This window comes from Sitodiplosis mosellana, unplaced genomic scaffold (assembly GCF_009176505.1).
Source record: "Sitodiplosis mosellana isolate CC-2019 unplaced genomic scaffold, AAFC_SMos_1.0 Smas_scaffold_38, whole genome shotgun sequence".
Lineage (NCBI taxonomy): Eukaryota > Metazoa > Arthropoda > Insecta > Diptera > Cecidomyiidae > Sitodiplosis > Sitodiplosis mosellana.
This window is the reverse complement of record NW_022595280.1, coordinates 1,716,621-1,742,769: the sequence shown is the minus strand read 5'-3', so window position 1 is coordinate 1,742,769 and position 26,149 is coordinate 1,716,621. Positions and strand designations below refer to the sequence as shown.

The window sequence follows — 26,149 nt, the reverse complement described above, 5'->3', positions numbered from 1 at the left end:
GTATAATATATAGTGAAACTACCTGGCATCAAATGCTGTGGACTTGATGTTGGGGGTCTTAAGTGGTCTTGTTCTCGTTCTGGTTCTCTCAATGCTGAGCTTTGGTTAGTCATCTCGGCCAAACCTTTTACCTAATTACACGCAAATGCAAACGGTAATTACATAATCAGATCGTAAAAACACACACTTCGCACACTGCATCGCAATGCGTTGATGACGGCACTTACCTTCAACGATTCTGCTGTTTTTAACAGAGCAGAAAGCTGACAGTATTGTACATTTACTTCACCTTTGTACATGAATTCGATTAGTGTTCGGAGTTCAGCAAATCGTACGTCTTTTAATATCACAATTGGATGCCGTGAAGGGTGGTCCAAAAATAGGCTCTGGAAATATGATGAACAGGCCGAGAGGACCACCTGTAACAATCAATGGCGTTGAGATAGAAAGAGAAAAACAAGCAGAAAAAAAAATGTATATTAGATGATTGGTAAAGGTTTTGTGTGTGAAGAAATAAATGGCTTCTGCAATCATTGAATAGGAAATCATATATGAAATTGCGTTAACTGAAAATCCGCGCGTTCGATGACTTTCGCTGTGTACATCGCGTCATCATAAAAAAACCATAATTTATGAGTGTTCTTCTTTACTTTCCCTTTGCACATATGCTAGGTGCGTTTTATTTTGTTTTGTTACGGCCTGACTCATTACTGTCGTTTTTTTGCTGGACGTTCCACAGTATTAAATCATTTGGATTATAGTGCGCTTTTTTTCTATCTCTATCTCTATCTCTCTCTTCTGTACCGGCAGAACATAGATCGCACAACGAGTTTTTCAATTTAACGCGGAATGTGCAAGTGTCCACCAGTGAGAAAAAGAAGAAGCGAAAAAAATCATGATTTTCAATCGAAACACTTGCCAACAACCCATCAGTACGCAGTATGTTTTATGGCCCCTAAGACGTTGCAATTGCGTTCGAAATGATTACGAGTGCAATTCGAATCAAATCCCATTTCGATATGGTGCGCAGATTTCTTTTGAATCATTAAATCAAGCGAGTCAAACCATAAATAAAAAGAGAAAAAAAAATGACGTTTGATTGATTCTCTGTTCTCGCTGCGATCATTGTTGTGTTTGCCCACAGAATGGGCTGTGGTGTGGTGTTTTATTTGATTCCAAAAAGTCAAGCCAATTAACAGATTTCTAATTAAGGGTAAATAATTACAGTTTTCGATTTATTATTGATTGTAAGCGGAAAATAGCCAATCTGACTAAGGGTTCTGAGAATGGAATTATGACTGAATTGTTCTTGTTTTTACCGCAAAAGTTAGAGTAAAAATAGAACGCTTGAAAGATTCATTGTGCTGTTAAAATAATGCATAAATTGTTGTGTGGCGATACCTTTGAATTGATCTATTTTTAGCATCTCCGCCTTTTTTTGTTGCAGTTTTTTCCCACTCACTCTTTCTCGCAATCCAAAAAAAACCCTGATGTTGCCCAGATACAGCGCACATTAGATTGTCGGCGGCCGATACGTGATTTATGAATAATTTTCATCGATTGATTTACGATGGAAGGTGACTTTTTTACTGCCCCATGCTCTCTGCAAATGCGCGAGAATTTCTACGTTTTGGTTGTTGTTGCACATTTCGATTTCAATGCATAGTTTGTGTGGAGGTGACACACGAAACGAGAAACAATTCAATACAAACAATGTCTCAATGAGTGGCAATAAAACTAATTGAATCGCCAAGTTTCTCAGAATTACACGTTGATCTTTGTGTGTATGTTTGAGAGGCAGAGAGAGAGAGAGAGAGAAAGAGAGAAAATGGATGGTCAAGTTTTCAACTAATTTAAGTTTGGTTTTAGTTTTCTTCGATAGAAAAACGAATTTCCGAGCATCAACAGTGAAAGTGGCTCTACATTGTGTGTGTGTGTGTGTGTATGTGTTTAGTCTTTTCTTTCAACAAATAATCTTGTTCTGGTGATGGACAGGGAACAACTCAATCGACATGCGTCGGCGCTCAATCATCGAACGGCACACGTTCGACATATTACAAAAAAAGGAACGCTTATTACTACAGCCAGTGATTGAATTGGATGAGATTGAAAACGCCGCCGTCAAGCCATGACCATGAAGCCGCAAAATATTTCCACATGTTTGCACTTAATTTAAAAGGCAGCAACAAACAGCAGCAGTAGCAAACACAACGACAACAAAAAAACAGTGGCATGGAGACATCGAGAGCAAAACACAGAAGACATATTTCATGTTTGCGGCGAAACACACACGTAATGAGCCGTATTTTTCTTTCTTTTTTCATTCTCTCGCACTGCAATGAATCATCGACGAGCACGAGCGTTTTGAGTAAAGTGAACGACAACAGCGATGAAAAAAAGCAACTCACAATTACAAGTTGCATTGCGTTGACATGACAAGCACACGTAATAGAAGTATTCGCCGTGGATGTCACATATCTATCACACTATCTTCATAACAACAGAATATATGTGCATCGTGGCATAAACAAAGCTATCGCTTGTTTTTTTTCCTGTGCATCGAGTTGAGTCGTTCCACATCGTCAGGAGTGTCGGTGTGTGTGCGATGCATGCACAACGTGCAAATGTTTATCACAAAAATGCTGGGGAATTCAATTTAAGTGGCTTAAGTGACATGTGCAACGTGCAATTTCACTAGAACTCACACCGTTCAGCCAATGTGATTTAAAACTTCTTTTTTTTACGTAACAATAGAATCGAATTATCCCATGTCCAGTTTTAGTTTCATTTGAAAACTTTCTTCGGTTTTTTTTCCACCACAGCGAAGAAAAAAGAAACATTTTCGTCAAACTTTTTCTTTAACATTGCTTTTTTTCTATTTGAGTTTTTGAGTTGGTTAAAAGTTTCCATATTTCGAAACATTGTTGGCACATTTCGAAATGTGTAAGCACTTTTCGCGACCGCGCACTATTTCAAGCTTTCAATTGGCTCGTTATGGCTGGCTCGTGTGTGTGATTAGTGTTAGAAAGAACGTTGCGATCGCTGTTTTTTTTACGATTATTGCATTCGGTATGCTGTGTGCCAAAGATTAAATGAGGCTGAAATGAAAATTGCTTGCACGGAGCGGAAAGAGAGAACGACAGAATGTATGCTATATGTGTCCCAATTTTATTTATGGATCCAAATTATTAACGCTCTCTTTACACTTCGGAAACAGCAGTCGCGGAAAAAAATAGCGAGACGCGGAACGTGCACATTTGCATGCACAAAAATGCGACCAATGAATAATTGCTGGTCTCTAGAATGACAGAAAATTTGTGAACGAATAGAAAGGACAGCTCAGCGTTAGCCCCATTGCATAAAAATGGAAATAAATCTATATCGTTTTGACACCGATTTGTCGAACAGAAATAAAAATGTTTGATCTACAAAGCTAAAAAGCACTTTGCGTTCAATAATAGTAAAATACATGTTTGAGTTTTCAAGTTCGTCCCAAAGCACATTTCCATCACTCAGCAGTGCAACGAGAAGAAAAAGCGTCGGGGAAGAGAAAAACGACTGAAATGCGATACATCCGTCAATTTTCCACAGCTGCAAAAGCAAAAGCGATCATCGAATTGGAAGTTAATTGCTATGCATGTCAAAAAGAAACGTCGCCGCGTTTTTTTTTTTGCTCTCTCTCTGTTTGCTGCAAGTCCTTTTCAAAACCCATTTTTGATATGCACACACGCCGAATGAAATGGATTGAAGCTCTATTGTGGGCGTTTGAACTAGTACGAAAAAAATCGGTTTTTATATCAAAGACAAATCGCATTCAGCATTTGGAGTGGCATTTTTTTCGAGCTTGGCATTTGTTTGCACGCGCGTTTGTGTGTGAGCGCGCTTAGTGTTTAGTAAACATTGTTAGCTAAGCACAGACGTGCTCAAGCTTAATTGCAATTGTAAATCATAAATGGAAGTTTGCATGTCAACCGCATTTCACAGAGTCAAAAATCACGTCGAACGAGAACACGCGTCGTGAGAGCGGCGAACGAATAACAACCGAAAAAAACAGCAACAACAACAATAACCAATTTTTTCGGTTTCTGTCGAAGCCAAGAGAGCGAGCGATAGAGCATTAGCTATTATCTGTCTTTTTCGAAGGCACGAAATTCCTGTCCGCGGCTGGAGTGAGGTGTGTGTGTGTGTGTGTGTGTGTGTGTGCGGATAAAACTATTGAAGCGAATGCATGCCGAATGATTGGTTCATAGTCACTTCCACTCCCGCTGCCGCGTGTTCATTTACCAACATGTTTCGAATCCATGCAAATAAGGCCACTTTTAACGGCCTTTCAATTCGCACACAATTTGACAAGTTGCCATTTTTTGTGTGTGTACCGCCACTGCTGCTGCTGCTGCTGCTGTGGTAGGCACTCTCGTGAATGGCTTCCATACGATAAATTGTTCTTTTGTTTTAACATCGCAACACACAAATGATTTTTTTTCCTCTCTACCGCTCGCTGCCAACTATAATTCGAACAACAGATTTTCTGCGTCTCTGTGAAAACGCAACTGGTTCAAACATTAAGTTGCCATTCAATTGGATTCGTCGTTTGTCAGAATGCATTCCATTTCATTGTGCGATTGAAGTCATTGCACAACAAACGAAAAAACAAACACACACACAAAAACCGTATTCGAAGGAATATGAACCTTTTTTTCGTCGCCGCCGTTGTCGTCGTACTCAATAAAATTGAACACGCATTCGTTGAACAGCAATCGCAACACATTTTTATGGGGAGAACTGGATAGAAGTGAAGGAAAAAAAACCACTCAATATGAAATTGATAAAATGCAATGTTTTTTCCGTAAAAATTATATCGATCAATTTGAGTATGCGTCACAATTTCATAACCATGTGCATTCGCTGTTTATATTGTATATTGTTTCTAATTCATTTATTATTGGACCTCGCAAACAAACACACACACACACATCCACTTATTTCACGCTTGTTCTCATTTTCTCTCTAATCATCGGTAGAAACGAGTTGATCGCGATTTAATGCAGTTTATGTATTTGGACCAATGGTTTGCTATTGAAAAATTCCAATGGCGTGAATAAAACCCTCGGCCAACCAGATTTGTTGTTTTGCTTCTCGTGAAAAGAAAATTGCATAATGCTCACAAAATCGACTTTCGTTTCGATTCTCATTTTGGCATTAATCGAAACGAGAAAAATGGCATTCCGCGCACAAGAATTAAGGAATGGCCTGCACTTCAGCCAGTCAGCCAGCCAGTACACATACTCTATAAAATACCTCCCTATCCAAAATCGAATTTAACAAATCGGCACACAATTCATAGTCGCACTGGCAATTTATTATAATTCCGATGGAAAAAAACAGAAATAAGAAGGCTTTTTTGCATATGTACGCTTTTGTTGATATGGAATGTTAAGTTGTGCGGCAACAGCAAAACTTGGCCTGTCAAACATTTTCCATGATTATCCAACTGAAAATGTGTCTTTGTACGCATTTCGCATTTGGTTACTCTGCAGTGCGCGCGCTCGAATCGAAGGCGAGTCCCCATAAATGTGCAAAATGATGCCGCAAGCAAACACACACACACAAACACCAGTCAATTCGATTTAATAGATAAACATTAAACAAAAACAGATTTTCAGTGCTATGCGAGACGTTTAATGCTCCCTCAAGCCTCATTTAATTACAAATTTTCCATACAAAACACAGAGACGGTACGCGATATTTGTGTTTTGATACAATGGTTTTCTGATATGTTTCACCTTAGCACGCGCGCCTTCCAATCGATTCGCTTTTATGGAGCGCACACATTTAATTCCACTGTTGCCGCCGTCTCTAGCGCCGTCGTTTCCAAAATCGATGGCTGTTTTTTTTTACTCTCTTCATCGCTTCCATTCCATTGACGACGACAACGACAGCGGCAGCAGCAACCACGAACGCATTCAGCTAATAATCATCGATTCAAATCGAATAAGAAACTCCCGTTCAATCGACGGTGCGGTTTATCTTGATTCTATTATATTTTTATGGAATATTTTCTGTGCGCGCAAATGGGCACACACACAATATATATATTGCAGATCGATTTTGGAAAATTAGGTAGCCAAGCCGATTGAGAAGCCGCCTTCTCGCCTTATTTCATTGCACAACATGTGTTATGCGCACTCACCGTTCCAAGGTAATGGCGATAAAATACTACCGCACTATCGAAATTGAAATTGCATAAAATTCTTTCCATCATAATTTAGAATTGGCTTTGTGCGAAAGCGGTTCAGCCGAATGGTCGACCAGCTGATTTTATTGCAAATCGTTCTTTTGAATCTGGTTTTTTAAAACAGAAAACATCGTAACTGACCAATTGGATCTGGGGCAAATACAATATTGGAAAATAAACACTGAATCAGACGATTTAAAGAGCAGTCACATTTTGAAAATAAAACAATTACAGACTTAGAGATTGGTTCTCTTTATAGGAGAAATTTCGAGGCAGATTTTCAATCTTTTTACACATTTTCAAATTGCTATCTTCACCGAAGATAGATTTCATTTTTTTTTTCAGACAAAAATTGATTTCAATGAAGGAAAAGAAATAAATAAAGAAATAAGTTCAATTCACCCACAATTGTCACTTGCAAAATTGAATCACTTACCTTATGAGCTCTGATTGATGCACCTTCTGAACAAGCTAATGTAACATCCACTAGACTCTCGTCCTGCAATAATTGACTAAACACCCCTAACAGGTTGGATTGATGATTGTTCCACCTCAAGCAGTAATGCTCAGCAGTGTGCTCACTGCCCATGTCGGAGACAGCTCACGCTGCTACCAAAAAAAAGAAGAAAAAAAAGAAAAGCGGAAATAAGTTGTTGTTCAAACGGTCCGAAATGTGCATGTGTGTATGTAAAATAAAATTGGGAAGTAAATAAGTCATTTTCTCGAGAAAAAAAAACAGCGCTACAAATATGTTGCCCAACCACGTGATCGACATTGTAATTGATATTGCCGATGCGCATGTAACCGAATAGGTAATAAGCCGCACTCAATTTATGCATAAAATATGGCATAAGTGACACTGTTCGTGATAAAAGTTAATATCCATCAATAAATATCGCTTGCGTTTGTTTTTCTTCTCATTATAAATGGGTTTGAGGTGTAATGTGATCGATGCAGACATTTGGTTCCCATAATGTGAATTATGTGCGTTGCATGTGCGACCGATGCGCCAACCAACCGACCGCCTAGGAACATTTAATCAAAGTCGATCTTCACAATCAGATCCGACAATGGCGGTGACAACGTGTTGCGGCAATTTTAAAATAACGATCTATTTTCCATATTTGCGTTTTTTTTGTTGCTGTTGAAGAGAGCGAAAGATGAGCCGATGGCAGAGTCAAAGCCAAGTCGAAGTCGAAGTCATGACATAAACGAAACGAAGCATTGATTAAAAGTGATGCCGCGTGCACACGCAACTCATTTGCAAAACACTTTCGCATCCATTTCTTTCTCATCGCTCGTTTCGAGCAGAGAGAGAGAGAGAATAGAAAAGAGAATCGAAGCGTGCATAAATCAAGCGATCTCGCAAACAAGACAACAGCACAACAGCACCAGAGACAGAGTGAGACCTTTAAATGGGCAAACATGCAGAAATGATCGAGAGACGAACAAAACCAACAAACGGGAATTACCAAGATGAAGCGTAGAGCACAAAAGTTAAACACATAATTGATTAGAGAAATGTAAACTAAATATCGGTTCTCTCGGTCGGGTGATATGCAAACGCGCGCGCTGCGAGCGGTGAATTTGCTGTGTGCGGGTTTGGTCTTGGGAAACATCTGTTGCGATCATTGTAATGAAATGTGAGGCGAATGGTGAAACAAACCGAGGCTCGATAATTGAAAAATGTGTAAATCCACGCATCCCAATGATGCCGCTTACAAAGGCGACAAATGTTCAAACTTGTGCGCACACGGTGATTCACTTTGCTCTGTGCTAAGGAGAAAGAGCACCGAAAACAGGCACAGCAACGAATCAACAAGCAAAAGACGATGACGAAGACGACGAAAGAAGCGAAAAAAAGTGAACGAAACGCATGTTCAGTTTAAAAAGTTGCATGCAAGCGATATAAACTGCCCCGAAGTCATTTTAAGCACAAAATAATTATATGTAAATTTATGTAAGGCTCTTTGGTTTGGCGGCGGCATGCGAATGTGTGCTGCTGCACACCGGAGTCTGTGCAAATACGAGAGGCCCGAGCGTTGGTTTGTGGTGTCTCTCTGGTGCGTTGATAGCTTTATTGTAAAATAGAGAGATCTCATGTCAAATAAAAATCCTCCGTCGATATATATTAGCTCTGGGTTTTCTCGTTTGTAATCGCTTTTTGGTTTGCCGTTTCGTTCACATGTTCCGTGTGTGTATGTGTGTGTGTGTTGTTGTTGTTGATCCGGGGAGTGTGAGAGCGAGCAAGAGCCGGGTGCACGAGAAGAGTGTGAGAAAAGAGCGATCGAAGAAGAAATGACCGTGCGCGTGGATTTTGAGCCGTGGCGCATCGACACGTATGAATAAGATTCATTTTTGTGCATAATAAATGAGTTTTAACTGTGAAATTGCCCCGAAATAAATCGTCCGGTGCCAGTAGTTTGTTATTATGAAGGCGCAAAATTATACAGTTTTCATTTATATGGCATTTCTTGTTGAATGCATTAAAGGCGACCGGCCCAGAAGATGCCATCAAGTTGTCCATTTAAGGATGGGCATGTGCGCGCACGCGCGCTAAACGACACATCGATTACGTTAATCGATTTGATTTTTCACACTAATCAACTGACAAGCAGCAAGCGTAATCGCCTAATTGACTTGATTCCAATGATGGGGCAATTGAGTGTGTGCATGCGTCAAGACACTAAGATTTGAAGTAGAGTGAAGAATGCCTTTCGATTTGTACATGGTTTTACTGAAACGATTTCTAGAGTAAATTGGAAAAATCAACACAATTTTCATTTGAGCTGAAAACGCAGTGGAAAACAATTGCGTAAATCGATCATGGAAATATGTTAATTGAATAAAAAATTGAATGGTTTTCACATAATGTCGCGTAAATTGAATGTATTCTCTTTAATGTTTCCTCAATTTCCTTCGTGCATAACACAAACACACGCACACAATAACGATGGTCTCCAGTGTGCCGTTTCTTCTACATTGTGCTGATGATTTGAATAGCAAACGAATCGAGCGAACGAAATAGTTGTAACGCAACACATGCTTTATTACTACGTTCGAATGAGAATTAAGCCGTCGTCGTCGCCATTCGCCATATGACCGTATCTCTTCGTCGATTCTCCGGCACGGAATAACGCAAATCGATAAAACTACAAAGTTTGAACATATTTATTACATTGTAAAATGTCTTCAATTAATTTCATTTTATGTTTTGCTTCGTCGTAGTTGTTGCTCGATGCTCGTTCTTTTTTTTATCTTGTTTTCAGCCAGATTTTACATGATCTACCCGATACTTGATCAATAAATCGAATCGGGCCGGTGGAACATATATATCGGAATGGGAATGCAAATAAAAATGATTAAATGCAAACCAAAGTGAAAACCGAATGAGATGTGATATCGGTTTTTTCTTTCGGACCGAGTCTCCCCTTTTTCATAATAAGAAACCGACTATTTATTATAACATCATAAATGGCGAGCAAATCACGTTACATTTCCTTCTGCCAATTAACACAGTTTTCATCTGCATGTTTAAGTGAGCGAGTGCGACCGGCAATGATCTGCACGATATTTAATTAACATACAGACCAGAGCATGCCTCTAGAAGAAGAAAAAAACAAAACCCGATGCAGCAACAGCTTAGCAAAACAAATAAACCAAACAACAAGGCAACAGAAAAAAAGTTGCACTTATTAAACGCTTTATTTATCGATCCCACGCTTGATTTATGAATCGGAATGTGTGCGATAGATGAAACCGCCGTTGCAATCATCGGCCTAGAAAAAAACTCGATGCACATTTTTTTCCCGTGCTCGTGTGTGCGCTAGCAAAGTGTGTCTCTGTGAGAGAGTGTTTTTTTCTCTGCTGTGTGTGTGCTTCGGCTTTGGAAAAATGTTGAACGATTATAGTCATTTGTGGCAAACGACACTTGCAAAACGCAAAGAAAACATCGCCGAAACGAACAAAAACACACAAAAGCCGACCATTTACATTTTCGATGAGGTTGCCAATGTGATGTATGTTGCAATGTTGTAATACATTGTGATTCACACACTTCATCTCCCGTTCTCACTCACTCAGTCTCTTCATTGGCATAGTGAGTGTTGTACCAACGAAAACCGGGACGGGCGCTCGTTCACAGCAAGCCGACGAGGGAGACAGGGAAAGAGCAAAGGAAAAAAAGCTCTCCATTTGATGTTGATGCGCGCACGTTGGCAATCCGATGCCAGAGAGCATTAGCATGTGTTGTTTGTAATCTATGTGTTTTTTTTTCATTTGGTTTTTCGTTTCATTTTCGGCCTGAGCTGCACAGATAAAATTGCACACGAGAGTCAACAATTTATAGATGCGTACGCGAGTATTGTGGCGATGTGGCATCACACACAATCGCAAACACGGGCCGAGTATAGCTGCTTGCACCAAGATCACGCTAATAAATATTAGCATTGTTAATAGGTTTGTGTAGATCTGAATGCAATTATTTACCAACGCAAGCATTTCATTTGTTTGATTCACTCACTCGATCGATGGCTGTGGCTCAGGAGTGTGTGTTGATGGGCCAAATGTTTTGCTTCTTTTTTTCTATTTCTATTTTTGTTTTGTTCGTTGGTTCTTTTCCGTTGCAATTACTTTATTGCATTGCTGTTCGATTAAAGCAAAAAAAACATCGATCTGGTGCGTGTGCCGTTGTGGCTGAGACTTTCAAGTGCCTCTTCGATGGAGTGAAAAAGCGGTTAAAATTACATACACACAAGAAAGACCAAGAAATTGCAGTAAAAAAGAACATAATTATGTGAATTTTCAACTCAAACTGTCGAATTCGGACCGAACACCACAAGCACATTACATCGCTGTTGAAATACAGTCTCTAAGTAAACAAAGTGAGTTGAAGCTAGTGAAGGGCACATGGATGCGACCGAATAGAATTTATTAAGATCCATAATAACGATTCGGATAATATGCGCATCGAATGGACACGTTGCGTTGGAAATGTCTAGTAATCATTTCGATGCATTTTAATTGCGTAATCACCGAGTCGAATGGAAAATAAACACTCATTCGCTTGCTCATACGTTCCGTTCGTTTGTTTTGCACAATGTATTCTATAGTGGAGGAAATATCCTAGGAAAATGTTGTGTCCGAATTTGTGATGATTACGACTCGAGAAAATCAAGTCATTGCAAACGATAAACCAAGTTGAGAGATAGGTGTTGTCGGTGATGAACGCATTAGAGATGCTCTCTCTATCTGCGTTTGGCTTCATTTGGTGTGCGCATTTGTGGTGTTGGTTAATCTCTAGAGCTCTTTTTCACCTGACGCATCAATCCATCCATCTTTCCAAGGTTTATTTATTATCGGTAATTTGGCTAATCGCATTTTATGTGAACAAACATGAGCGAAGCGTTTAAAGGCGATTACAATTCCAAAGCCAAAAGAACGAAATCTTTAGCATTTGAGTGCGCACTCACTCGCTCACTCATTCCTTTATATAATCATTTTGTTTGTACGATTTTGATCCGTAATTGATGGAGAAAACTTTAAAATACGGCATCATTTCATACGGCGTCGTTTTTGCATTACACAAATCGATTTATTCGTTGCTGCTGCTGCTACGACGTCCCAAACATTACATCAAACGAAAATTGCAACGAAATTAAATAAAAGTATCAAAATGTGCACATTCTTTTGCGTAGATTTAAATGTACATCAAAAAGGTATGGAAAAGTATTTTAAAAGCGAAATACACGATGGAATTTGTAGGTTTTCTCTTTCAAACCCATCATCGGCGAATGTGCGCGCGTAATCCATTAAAAACGTGCCCCATTCGAATGGAATAACGTTAGATTTCCAAAGACAGTCACTGTATGTATGTGTGTGTGTGTGTAAAGCTTCACTCAAAACTACAAGCGAGAGACGAACAAATGAAAAAGGAAAAGATTGCGCAAATGACATGGCAAGGGAAGGAAAGAGATGGCAAGCGAAACATTTGATGGCTGATAAAACACACGTCCATTATTTTTCGCATTGCTCGCTGAAAAGCAATTAAATTTTCGCAACATAAATACCGTTTTGCTCCGTACTCTCTCGCTCTCTCGCTCTTTCTATCAAGCAATAAAAGGATCTTCAAAATGATTTTGTTGCCTTGACTGCATTCGCAGCTATAAACATACATGCAGAGTGTATGTATTTTGTTGTGATTGGTTCGTCGGTTGCTATGATTTGGCGCTCACTATTGGACATAAGCTATTTAGTGTTTGCTGCCGCCACTGCTGCTGCTGCATTTTGTGCCATTCCGTGTGAAACGGCAGCGGCACGAAAATTTATTAGTTTAATTGGATTTGGGTGTTCTTGACATTTGCGTGTATGTGTAAATAGTAGGCCACGCAAAACAAACGTACCGTTACATTAGCGAATTAGGTACACACCTCGAAAATTGAGAGCTCAGCACAAAAAATGCCAAGCAGTATCTCTCGCAAACTGCAGTCTCGTAACGTCCATTTCGACTATGTGTTTGTGTGTATGCAATTTATGCTATCGAAGTTGGAGCCAGTCTCCCACCAAACAAACGAACGAAGAGAAAAAAACGCCAGAGATCGAATCGCTTACGCAATGCTGTGGAGAAGCGGAGAATTCAAAACAATGTGTCAATAATTACAACAAAAAGCGAGTAGTGGCCAGTTGCGAGTGCAGCATCGAGGATAAATAATTAAAATTATGAAAATCGCGTGTCGACGTATCGATTACAAGTAGAACAATGCCACTGGATACAGACCGTAGCCAACTTTCTGTGTCTCTGGAAATGCCATTGCATGTGAGACACACACAAAAAACCACACATCGATTTCCCGTCGAGCGTAAGCGAGCACAAACGCCGTTGTCAAATATGCATAAATTCAATAAAATGCAGTAAACAAATTAATTTTACATTTAAATAATCAGAGGCGAGCATTGTGTGTGCACGCTCAAAAAAAAGCAACAAACATCGAATGTAAATTATATATTTTTGCCCGAAACAACGGCACAGTCGAATACAAAAGAGAAGCGACAGATATAGATGCGAGCTAAAATCAACAACGCTGCTTAATTTCATCCATTAAATGGCCATTTGAAATCAGCATTATGTAATTTGTATGAGTTGTTTGATTTGAACACACGTATGTCGTGTGTTGCACCGCCTCCCATTCATGTTTCCGATATTGGAATTTTCACGCAGCTCAAAATTGTGTGCAATATTTTCAAACATACGTTTGACACTTTTTACATTTACGAATGTACACAACTCATAAATTCGAATCCGCACAGTCGTTGCATTGATTTTAATAAGTTTTCGAAATTAATCCACCTTTCTCCACAGATCGAAGAATACACACGCAAATTAAAGCGCAGCTCATTTCACATCTCTCTTCTCTTTTTTTTTCCTTTCTTATGAGTACGACCAAATGAAGTCACATTTGAAAATCACCGCCACTGATTCGCGTTGAAGAAGCGCTATCTCATGAGCTAAAAATCACAGTTGTTCGCGTTAAGATTTCGTTCGATAGCATACAGCATTTTGCCAGAGCGACAAGCAAACGAACGCATCGCAGGAACATTATAATTAAAGTGATCCTGCTGTGCCATATATAATCATAAATGCAATATGTAGTAATCGACTAAATAGTGTGTTTTACGTTCGAAAATCAATTCAACGGTTTAAACGAATGCGAAAAGAACAAGACAGATATAACACACGCAGCACCGAGAAGTAAAAACGATGGCAAAAATTATTATAACCCGTATTTTGCTTTGAACTTAGTTTTGATGTACGCGTTCATGCCAAATATTGAATTGAAATTGCTGGCAAGAGAGAGAGAGAGAGAGAGCAAAACCGAATGCAAACAAATAAAATAACAACCAGAAAAACGATGCAGCATAATAAGAAGAAAAAGTAGCAACACCACAAGAGAAGCTACGAAATAGTAAACGCGTGTGAAATACACAACGCAAAAAACGTGGTTCAGCGCGGACACAATTCAATTTCAGGCGAAGTGAGAGAGAGAGATGCTGACTTGTTTTAAAATTGCTACTTGTTTACAAATGTAACGTTTAAGGCTTGTTGCTTTTGTTCTTTATTTTATGGCCAGAGATGAGATATGAGATTCATTTGAACCTTGTAAAGATTACCCGAACGCATTAAAATCTATGAGCGAATGAGATTTTTTTGAGAGGTGCACAAGTGCACATCACCTTCTACAGTTCGAATGTGTGCTACAACTCTAATAGAGAGACTTTTCGAAGCAAAAAAACGGGGCACTGAAAACGCAGCATGCTATTTATCGGCGGTCGTCGGTGAGTGCTCACCTCTTGGAAAGAGAAATACCGAAACCGAGATACGATACACACAGTGTATAGAGTGAAAAAAGGAAGTGGCGAAGCCTCGCGCACTTCGCCTGTGAAATTCAAGATACAGAAAAGATGTGTGATCGGTTTTGATGCATTTGCACATAAACTATTTGCAGATAACAGCAAAACATACCAAAGAAAGATAGAGAGAGATACTCTGAAATGCGATTGCCGATTGCAAAACCGTTGATAAAATTTATGACTTTTCACTGCGTTTCGATCGACGTAATATCGGTTGGTTTCTTCTCGTTTTATTCTCTTTTTTCCGTTTCGTCTGTTGACTTGGCGTCTGTGGCATTTGGCGCTCGGTTTTGCGTTTAGATATGAATGTGAAGGCGCTCTCATTTGAAGCCGACCAGCATCGATATCAGACGAGAGCATTCGATTTGCTGCGAGCGGCTTGCTTACGCCCCATGTATATCGGTTATCATAAATGGCTAATTGGTCAACTGGGATAAAATTTATTGAATAAATGTAATTTATTTGTTTATATTTGTGCGGATGGTTTGTGTTTTTCTTTCTTTCTTTGGGCTTTGTTGGCTTTGGCATCGCTCCTTTGAGAATCACTTCTGTCGTTCGATTGAATTATTGGCGCACCAGAAAAATAATTAAAAATAGCGAAACGCAAAGAATTATTGATTTAACGCCAAACCAAATATTTGCTATTCTTTAAATGTGTGCCCATAAATAGAACGACATTCATAAACTGTCTCCGTATCTATGTTCGAAAATAGTTGTGCATTTGTGGCCATTAGTCTTGATTGGAACGGCTAAAAATAAACCGAAACAAATGGGTTTATTTGCCAAAGTGGGAAAATCGAAGGCATTTTGACAACGCAATACGAATTTAGAGTCGGGTTCGACCTTTTTTTTACCCTTTTCGATTTGCATTTCTGTATTTTATGACCCAAATTCATGAAATTTTTCTCTAACATTTTTGAAGCAATTTTTGGTATTTGCTCATTGCACACACACGCTATCTAATCGACAAGTTTGAAACAATTTGTGCTCGTTGCACCTCAAAAAGTTAATTCACATTTTCTCTCTTTCTCTCTCCTTCTCTAATGTTCTGCCACAAACCAAATCATACTTATTCACCGATAATTTCCCATTCAAACACCTGACAACAAGCCATAACAAAAATAATAAATTCAATTGCATTTGTTTTTTGTGTTTCGCTGTGTTTGCCTTAAAATAGAAAATTGCTCGCACGAGTCAATACACACATACGTGACGTATGGATGAATCGTGCGAGGAACTACATGTTTTTAGGCAATTTTTTTTTTCACTCGCCACTTTGATAAATTGACAAAACAAAAACGACGATGACGATGACGATGACGACGACGAATCAAGCTTTGAGAGTGCTTGATTTCTGTCTAATGATAAAATAATTCGTATTTGCTGGGCGCTCTCTTCTATTATCATCGCTAATGATCTTCACACGCAGCAAAAACGGAACTGTTTAAACACTCACACGATTGTGTCATTGTGTCAAAGTAGAGAAGAGAGAAAAAAAACGAAGCAAAAAAAGCACACATTTGATGAAAATCATTTTGTATGATAAAAGAAGAAGCGTCGACTATAACCTTGTACTAATCCACCTCGATGTCGTCGGTGGTTGTGATGATGTGTGCATTGCAATCGTTCGTCAATTGTTTAGTTTTCTGTTTTGTTCTATCGTTGAATGCGATCGAAATCGTTTGTTGCTAATGAAATGAACAACGCATTTAATTTTCTCAGAAAATGCATCAGCTTAATTGAATTTGGTTTGGGTGCGCGCGATATCGATTTGTAATCATTGCCGGGCCGATGCACAATGCGCTTTATGGATTTTCACCTTTGACAATACCCACACCGTGTGTATGTAGCCGTTTGTTAGTGTATGTTCAACCATTTCAACGGGAGAGACGGCGAGAGAGAGAGAGAGAGAGAGAGAGAGATGATGAAATTTATGGCCGCTTTTTGTGCTGCTGTTTGAATCACCGTTGACAGATTTGATCACAATCTTGTGCCTGGTGCACAAACCAATGGGCCGAACAAAGTTTAGTGTGCTAGTATGTAATCTCTGGGTTGATTAACTGTCAATCTGTGCACAGGTGCAATTGAGAGAACTGCGGAGCGTATGTGTGTATGCGAAGAGATTTGATTGTTTTGTGCATGTTCATTTCGATGGGAATAAATGTTCACAGCACAGTGGCACTCGGACACACTCGTCATAGGTCATTACAATGATATTTAATAATTGATAAAATACATCACAAAAGCGCTTAGATTCTAATCCGTAATTATTTCACGTAATCCCTAAATGTGCTCACCTCACTCACAAATTAATTTCAGTTAGTGTGCGTTATCTGCATACACATAATACACTTTTAGCTTCTGTTATGATTATTTTCTCTCTATTTGCTCCCTATCTCCATCTCTTTCACTCACACATGCTCGCTAAAATCCCAGAACACAATAGTCGGTTCGGATAACCTTCGAGCTTTGTTTGCTCTGGCCATTGTGCATAGAATGGCATTGTTGCATTTCCATCGAAAATGCATTTTATAGACGTCTCCCCATAATAATTAAGCAAAATCATAATAAAATACCGTATCAGCGTCTGTTCTCAATATACCAGCGAAGGTAAAACGCATACACAATGTTTATTACTCTTTTTTTTCTGTTCCGTTTTATTCAATAAAATTCATGTGATTGAAAAGCTATGTCGTCTGCAATTGGTTTGTGATTCGAAAAATGTTTTTCTCGCGGCAGCGATAAAAAAACGCATCTGGAAAAAACAATTGCTGATAAAAGATTGCGGATAGTTCACATGGAACATGTACTGAATGTGCAACGCAAAAGGAACAGAGTTCGCCCGAATATATACAGAGGAGAGTGAACAGTGAAGGAGAGAAAAAAAACCAACAACGAAAATCGATTGGCGCACATATGAAATGTCGTGACAACGATATACGTTTTGTTGACGTTAGTTTTCCATTCGTTGTTTGTTTGTTACAACTTCTCTCTCTCTCGTCCACTTTTTGTTGTTGCTTTTGTTGTTGTTCATTATTATTTTTCGTTGCTGCTTCTCTCTATTTATTTTCGTGTGCATATTCGTTTTAATCCAAACATTGCGCGACAACATGCATCTCATAAAGAGTCACACACAATGCAGTTGTTACGTAAGTGCAACTCATTCGCTTCGCGTATTCACTTCGCAACATTCGGGCTCATTCTCGAAAATGAGGTCTGCTTTGGAAATGCACACACATGTACGCGCTCTTCACTTCTCTCTTGCTCCTTCTCTCTTTTTCTCTGGCCACGTATTGCCCCGTATTTGCTACGCGCCATAGTTCACTCTCTTGCACTGTTCGTCCGCTTCATTTGTACCGTTGCAATATATGTATCCATTCCAAATGGTTTTGTTTCAATCGATAAATGCGTCAAGGGAACAATACCCGTCAACCATTTTCGTAATTTGTCTGCGTGTTGCGTTTTCATTCTCAATGCAAGCCAAACAGCCGTACGGCCGTCACTTTTGCTGAATTCTACTGCGGTGCTATGCTGTGTATGTGTTGAATTTTCCAATTTAATTTTGCTATTTTCGGAATTTATTGAGGTCATACATTTTGACGTTGGGCAAACAACAATGAGAATCGGGAAAGATTGTTGTCACTTTTCAAAAACTGACAACATGATGCCGTCTCCATTTCAACTGGATAAAATTATGCGCAGAAATATCTAGCACATTTTATTCATTGCACAAGGTCATCTCGCAGGCAAAAGAGTTTCATTCGGAACTGATAAACACAACGATCCATCCATTTTGCCCGTTGTTTGTTTGCATTTTGGTCGAAATACTTGGTACTCTGTGCTCTTTATGTGCTGTGTGGTGAGTCATTAAAAAAAATGTGTGCATGAAAAATGCAGCGCATACAAGCAAGTGCGTTTCGGATCTTATTAGTTTGTGTGGCATTGTTGTGTAATCGCATGGAAAATCTTTAAGCAATTGGTATTATTGCGCGACGTGTAAAGTAACATTGTGTCGACATGGTGTGTGGACTAAGTGCGCCGTGATATTCGACCGCAATTCCGATCTCACCTCTCTCCCGGCCACTGGCTGGTTGAACATGCGAAAATGCAAAAAATGTAGTTTAGAAAATAGCGAAACCGAGTGTACAACACACAGAAAGAGCAAGGGAAAAAAAAACCTATCGGCACAAACACACAATTTTATATTTCGGTTCTCTCGCATGTAATATCCAATGAGGAACAAATTGCTTTGCTCTAACCTAGCTTAAACGGCATCGAGATATCGAAATTACCGGCCCGTGCAATGGCTTGATTCACCTCTTTTCTCGGTTCGTAAAAATTGCGTTGATCCGATAGCAGCAGCAGCAGCAGCAGCAACAGCTTGAACCGAGCCTAAATGTGCGACGGCTATTCAATTTTCAGGTACGTGCGTTTGAGAGTGAGTTGTATGAGAAGTCGAATTGCCCGAGATGCACAAAGGTTAATGCATCTCAAACGATTGCTAATCGAAATTCTTGCAATCCACGTACGCGCTGGGAAGCAACACCAATTGAGCTCTCCGAACCGAGCCTCAAGAGAGTGTAAGCATGTGAGAGAGACTAGATGAAATTCGATTAATTGACTTGTTAAATTGGTAATCCAATCAAAATGCGAATTGATCGAAAATGGCTTAAATAGATTTGTAGACCGAACGATACAATACTTTTTCCATGTTCGTATGCGGGGATTTGTTGCCGTTTTCGTTGGTGGATTGCGACGAAAAACTTAACACACACACACACACATATAGGCACATGCCGTTTCGCCCATTAATTTGAAAATCGTGCGTCTTCTGAATCGAACACTGATATCACACACAAATTTGATGGCGAAGCAACGGGAATGGGAAATTCAATTCGATGTACTTGCCGTTGTTTATGTTGTGAGTTGCGAGCGGCGGCAAGGTAAAATCCTGTAAACGAGATTGGACTCGTTGTTGCTGCATGTGTGTGTGTGCGTGTGTGAATGTGTTTAGACGACTACATCAAGTCGTTTCGATTAAAATTCGCAACGTGTTGTACCAATTATCAATGCTTTACGCTGATTTGACTTCTATTTGCCGTGATAGGCAATTGCACAAATTGCAAAATACCTGAACGAGCAAAATGCATTTACGCATTGGAATTGCGTTAGCCAGAAGGGAAGCAAACATTTGCTGAGTGAAGATGCGCGCGCGGGGAATGGGAGCTGACGGCGGCGGCAGCAAGGTAGATTCATTTGCTTTACATATCGCACATAAACTAACTCGATATTCGTTCGCATCAATTTCGCATGGCACAACACCGAGATTCAACATGTTCGCATAATTATCAACGATACATTAGCAATAATATGAGAACATTTCCAGTTGGCTTGATGCATCGCCGGCTCTCGATGCTCAATGTATGTTTGCACTGGTGCGCTCACTTGCATTCGCACTATCGCATCATGTGTATGCGTGCATCTCGTTTCATCCCTATCTCTTGCTCACGGTCTCTCTATCTCGATGTCTCGCTTGTTCACACACACACACACACACACACACGCGTGCCTTTACTCCAGCAAATAGTATCCGTTCACTAAATTAACTTGGCAAAAGCGTTTTATGAGAAAGAGAGTGAGTGTGTAAATATGCCACGTTTCGATAGCGAGATACATCAGGCGTAAATTAATTGGACATCGAATGTCACTGCGGAAAATACTTGCTACGATACAGTACAACATTGTACAGCACATCGCGATGTCTCATCGATTTTGGTTATTTTTAAACTATGCACACAATTCACGCATCGCCGTATTCAGGTCGATTCTTCATCTTCTTGTATTTTGAATGCGTACACGATAACGAAGCGCTTCGTCAATGTGAGAATAAAAGCACATGGCCCCTGTAAACGTTTTGCATTTTTAATATGCTGTGTCGATGCCAAGTCAAATGCGATGCTTTTCAGGTCAAATGTTATAAAACAAATGATAAAGCCATTGCGATATTCAATCGATGCAGCGTGTCTCTCTGTGTGTGTGCTCGTATTGTTATGCCTATTTTCGTCGAGAGTCGACCTCAAGTGTGCAGCAATTAAAAAATCGGCATAGAATGAGCATAAATCAATTAGGAACTGCGTTACCCAACTAACTGCACGCCTCACAAGTGTCGTAAATCAAACCCATATTGTAACACTCGAAGCAATGGGCCCACACGAATCAAACGTCGCTTTTGATTTGAGAATAACATAGAATAGAGAATTACGCGTGGTGCTGTTTTTTTCCCTCTGTGCTTTTGTTGATAGACCAACCATCCGAATCGACAATAGCAAATGCATAAAAAGCGCAATATTTATATATCTTAAATTGTCGATTGTGCGGTGTGCATTGTGCGCTCGCGCACATCATGCTCTTCAAATATGCATACAAACACACCAGTTCCATGCACAATAAGTGGCATTGTTTTTGTTCGCCGTTCCGAAAATGCATAAATAAATTATACACCGCCAATGTCAGTATGATGTGATTCGTTTCCAAATAAAAGTCAATCATTATTAGCTAAATTGGATTTCATCTCATCTCGCAAAATGCATCATCAAGCCGCTCAACACCCGACGTGTTAATGCATTTTAACGTCGCCTTATGCGATTCTTCACTTCTTCTTATTCGTCGTCGTCGTTTGCGAAAGAAAAAACCCGAAAAACCTCTGATCTTTTTTTACGACCAATAATTATCACTTATTCACTTCAAAATCGAAGCAATATAATGAGAGGGAAGAGAAAAAAAATGCTGGAAAACAATAAAATCTCTTTATTGCAATGTTTAATCGATAATGATAATGATTGCAAATGATTTCACATGAACGGACCACGAAATGCATTCTGTTCACACAGAAAGAGGGAGAGAGAGTGAAAGAGAGTCAGGTGAGGAGTGCGATGCAACAACATGGGCTGAATAAAGCTGTCGTCGGCATCGACACAGCACGTCCAATCAACGACAAATAACAACGACAAAACGATGCGAATGAAGCGCGAGTGGCGAACAAAATAAATAGTAGCCGCGCGGACACTTAGTAGAACAGAAATAAATCTTTTTCGAATTGAGATAATTTATACGAAGTCATCGGCTATTGCGCGTTGTTGTTATTTTTTTTCCTTAACCGGCCGACTGATCGTTAATCGTGATTGTACGCATTTGTACGCGGTGTGCAACAAATGAGAAAGAAGCATCGAGTTGAGATTTAAAAAAAAAACAATCCATACACACAGCGCCCGATGCGCGCGCGCGAGCGCTTCTTTTTAATTGTAATGTGTAAATGTGATTTTTTTTATATTTATCCTCTCCATCCCGTTTAGATTGTGATTGGGTTTTCCGTTTGATGTGTGATTTGAAAGTGGCGAGAGAAAAAGAAAGAACGAGCGAATGAACGGAAAAAAAAAGTTATCAAGAGGCGAATTAAGTAAGTTGTAAAGAAAAAAGTAATCATGTGCAGCAAGCGCTGATGCTGCCGCTGCCGTTGCTGTTGCTGTTGAAATGTGTGTAATTACAAATTTCAATCACTAATAACTCTTTCGCCTCTCACTCTCTCATTGATGAATCCCTGAACAACAGACGCCTGACTGAAAGCGCATGGAAAAAAATGACATATAAATCAGGAACTAATGAAAAATTATGGCAAATAATTACATGCAGCGCGAACAAAGAATGTTACAATTACGATTCACAGCATAGCATACACACGCAATTTTGACGAGCCGAGCATTTCGTTGGAAATTCTCAACACGAACCCGAACAAGAGTGAGAGAAAGAAAAAGAACAACCAACGTGTTTTTTCTACACTGAACTAAGAAGAAGCAACATCAGCAGCAGCAGCAAAAAAAAATACTGCGTACGCATTAATTCACTTCATTTTTGCGCTCTGTCTATCTATTCCATAATCCGACTTTATGCTACGGCTAAAAAGGCACTTTTACGTCTTCGCACTTGGCTAGCGCTGACTTGCGACTTTACACGTCGCGCTAATAGTGAAAAATCTTAAAATGTCATAAAGCAAAGCGAGAGAAAAAGAGGGAAAAAAAAGATTTAGCACTTGGGCCGTTTTCATATGTCAAAGAAATATCTAGCATGACCACGAAACGAAATGACTACTAGTAAATCGAATTCCGCATCTCATAGATGTATTTATTCCTGATTTGAGTATGACTGTATGAGCGATTTTTGCAACGAAGCTGAACGACAGACCAAGAGATTATTCATCATATTTTTTTGTTGTTGTTCTTCTTGTTGAGCGATGGTACAACAAGCGGCTGCATATGTTTCTAGTTCAAGTGCAATTGCGTTGCACAGTTTGATACAGTATCATTAATGAAGGCTGCCACAAAAACATCATTCATCGGAATATGCGTTTCGTTTTATCGATTTTGACACATGGCATTAAATCTTCTATTGATAACACCCATTTTCGCTAATGCGAATGAATGCGGTGTGTATGTGGCTTTTGCGCCAGCGGTGATTCTATGTGCACCCAAATCATTAGCGTGCAAATTTATTGTCAGTGTGTCGATATACGTTCTCGAGTACGGCGGGAATACGACGCAAATTTTGTTCGTTGTCAAATATGGTTGTGGCAGAGGAACAAAAACACACGGAAAACTCCGTGAAACCGACCAATCGTTTATGTAATTCGTCTTCATCGTGGTTGCGCGCAGGTTTTCTCCCGCGCGCTTTAAGTATTTAGCACTTCAATCAGTCTTTCTTCTTGTACGCGCACATCAATTGAACGAGGAGCCGAATCGCCGACAATGTGAGTGGCAGGCGAATACTAGACATCAAAATCAAGTACATTGCATAAACAAAAAAGATTGCAATCTTCTGGCCAAAGTTTTCTATCGTTCGCTTGCTGTGCAGTTTTGAGAGAGTCGGTTCATCGTTTTACGCGCGCGATGCACATCACAAAATCACGCATTTTATCCGTTCGATGCGTGCCGAAGAAAAATCGTGAGCGACAAAGGTATTTAGTGGAATATTTTCTGTTTTTGCTTCAAAAAAATCATTTTCATGTGAACCAAACGGAGAAGTTCACATAAATCCCTTCCGTACAAATCGTGCACATTATTTGTGTGTGGATAGAAAAGGTACATTTGCTGACTGACTCTCACATAGTTTGCCTATTAACCGTCGGCTTTGAATAGAGCATGATAGTGGCCAATAAAAGACCGAATACAATGCGTTTGCATGAGATTTGCCGCGATGCATTTGCCATCGAACACTCAAACATAACTTTATAAACCCAAACACACAAAAACCAACTCGATGCTCATTTTCTGCACTCAATCTCGGCTCATACACACACTTACGAGCACTGTAAGTCGTTTACACACAAAATTGTATTAATGAATCTATCCGCACCGGTTGTTTGAAGACCGGCGAAAGCACTTTTGCCAAAGCGAACTGTACGTGCGTACACCAACACGCACAGCACAACAAAAAATACGCCACTACACTAATTTATTTTAATGGCATTATTAAGGCGCAATTAAATGATACGGCAATTCATAATTGTTTGTATAATTATTTTAATTTAGAAGAATGTTATTAAAAGATGAATAATAATACTAATATAAAGTGCAGCGAGCAAACAAATGAAATCGCGCGCATACACACTCGCATTCGGAAGACGACGGCGACGATGGAAGAGAAGACGCAACGATAATTGTGATGATGATGGCGAAATCAGATAGGTTTGCGCACATCTTTATTAGTTTTAAAGAGTAAATGGCACTATTTGTTGATTGCAGACGCGCGCAATGCATTGACATTTTAATGCCGATTTTTAACACATCGCTTTTTTCCGCGCGCGCTCGAGCTCATTCAAGCCATAAATTTTTCTAAGCGGTTTTTTTTTCTTCTCTTCCTCTATTTTGCGTATGTCTCTATTGTAAGTTTATTAGCCGATTGCCATGGAAAAAACAACACATTTCATTCATATTCAATTGAAATGGAAATAGTTTTGAATGAAAAACGCTTTCGTTTCAAATGTCATGTCATCACATGATTTCGTTGGAAGATCGTGAAATTTTCGGAATGAAATTTGAGAGAGCAAAAAAAAAACATAGTCATCGAAAGGTGCTGACAAAAACCGTAATGAAAATTAAACATCTTGCATGTCGTTACCGAAAAAAATGAGAGAAAAAATTTGTTTTTTTTTCACCAAAGAAAATTTCGTTGGTTTTTATTCAAAAAAAAACAACTGTAAATTCGGTTTGATAAGTGATGATGATCAAGCGGGTTGAATGACTGTGATGCACTTGATTCGCTTGGAATTAGCATAGAACTAGTTGCAAATGAGCGCAGATTATCGAGTGGAGGTATGTGCACAGTGCACACTGTGCATGCACCAAACATCTTAATTAATCACTAATTTAGAGAAATATGATTCCTCTCTCTCTCTCTCTCTATCCCCAGTAGAATAATAAAAGCAGCAAATTTAATTCAAAAACGGTGCGTAGCCTTTAAAGAAAAGAAAGGATTTTCCGTGCATTGCGCATAAGCACGCACATTTTAGAAGACACGAGAAAGAGTGAGAAAAGTGGAATTTTTCAACAGATTGAATAAGAGCAAACATTTGTTGTTGTTGTTGTTGTTGTTGTTACTTACTGCGCACTGTTAAAGTGAGACGATTTAATTTTTTTCAATGAAAATGAGGCCTTTCGCATTTTGATATGGAATTACAATGTATGAATGAAAAGCATTTGCATGAATTATGCGTGCGTACTCGTAATTTAATTCTTATTTTTCCCGAACACACGGCAAAGAAGAAGAGGAACACACGGCTGTTATTTGTGTAGACGCGCGCACAATTTTTCCTCAATAAAAGAGTTAAATAAGTAACACACCCGCATATTCACAGCTGAGAGACGTCTCGTTATCAACTTTCAACATGCCATAATAATCAAGCAGATGTTAACAAGATACAAGTGTTGAGCTTCGATGCACTTTTTTTGCCTTCTACAAAAAATTCAACGGTAAACAAACGCATTCCCCACTTCGTTGTGCGCGATTTACATGCTAAAAAATTTCCATGTGCCGGCCCATAAATTGAGCTGAACTGTTTGATTTCGTCTGGGTCTGCGTGTTTTAGATTTAATTGTAAATCAAATCAATTTTTTGACGTTTAACAACAACAAGAAGAATCGTTTAGCAAATGAAAAATCACGAAACCACGGAATGAACGAATCGAGATAGCCGAGAGAGGGAGATAGGGAGAGAGGGAGAGACAAAAAGAGATAGCGCGAGCTCTTCTAAGCTCACAATTCTAGCTCATGCGCAAAAAATAATCAACAAATTCACCAAATCATTCAACGTTGTAGGCCTGCACACGCACGTGCCCATCAACTCTCGACGCTCTCGTCCGGCTCAAATCGGCTCTCGACCATTCAGAATCCGTCAGAACACATATCAAGAACGCACAAACAATAAAATTACACATTTTTATACTTGCAAAACACGCAA

At 39.4% G+C, this 26,149-nt stretch overlaps 1 protein-coding gene across 16 annotated transcripts in view; it reads right to left on the bottom strand.

The window, feature by feature from the left end:
* The window catches only part of LOC129569640 (broad-complex core protein isoforms 1/2/3/4/5-like), a 97,382-nt gene that overhangs the window by 21,340 nt on the left and 49,893 nt on the right, over positions 1–26,149 (bottom strand). For 13 of the 16 annotated variants that reach the window (XM_055448702.1, XM_055448706.1, XM_055448717.1 and 10 more), the window contains 3 exons: positions 6,672–6,844; positions 228–419; positions 23–131 (listed from right to left, as the gene is read on the bottom strand). In XM_055448702.1, the coding sequence (XP_055304677.1) occupies positions 23–131; positions 228–419; positions 6,672–6,824 (454 nt within the window). In that variant the 5' untranslated portion in view covers positions 6,825–6,844. The remainder of the gene's footprint in view (positions 1–22; positions 132–227; positions 420–6,671; positions 6,845–26,149) is intronic. The other 3 variants (XM_055448708.1, XM_055448716.1, XM_055448712.1) reach the window with 1 other exon arrangement.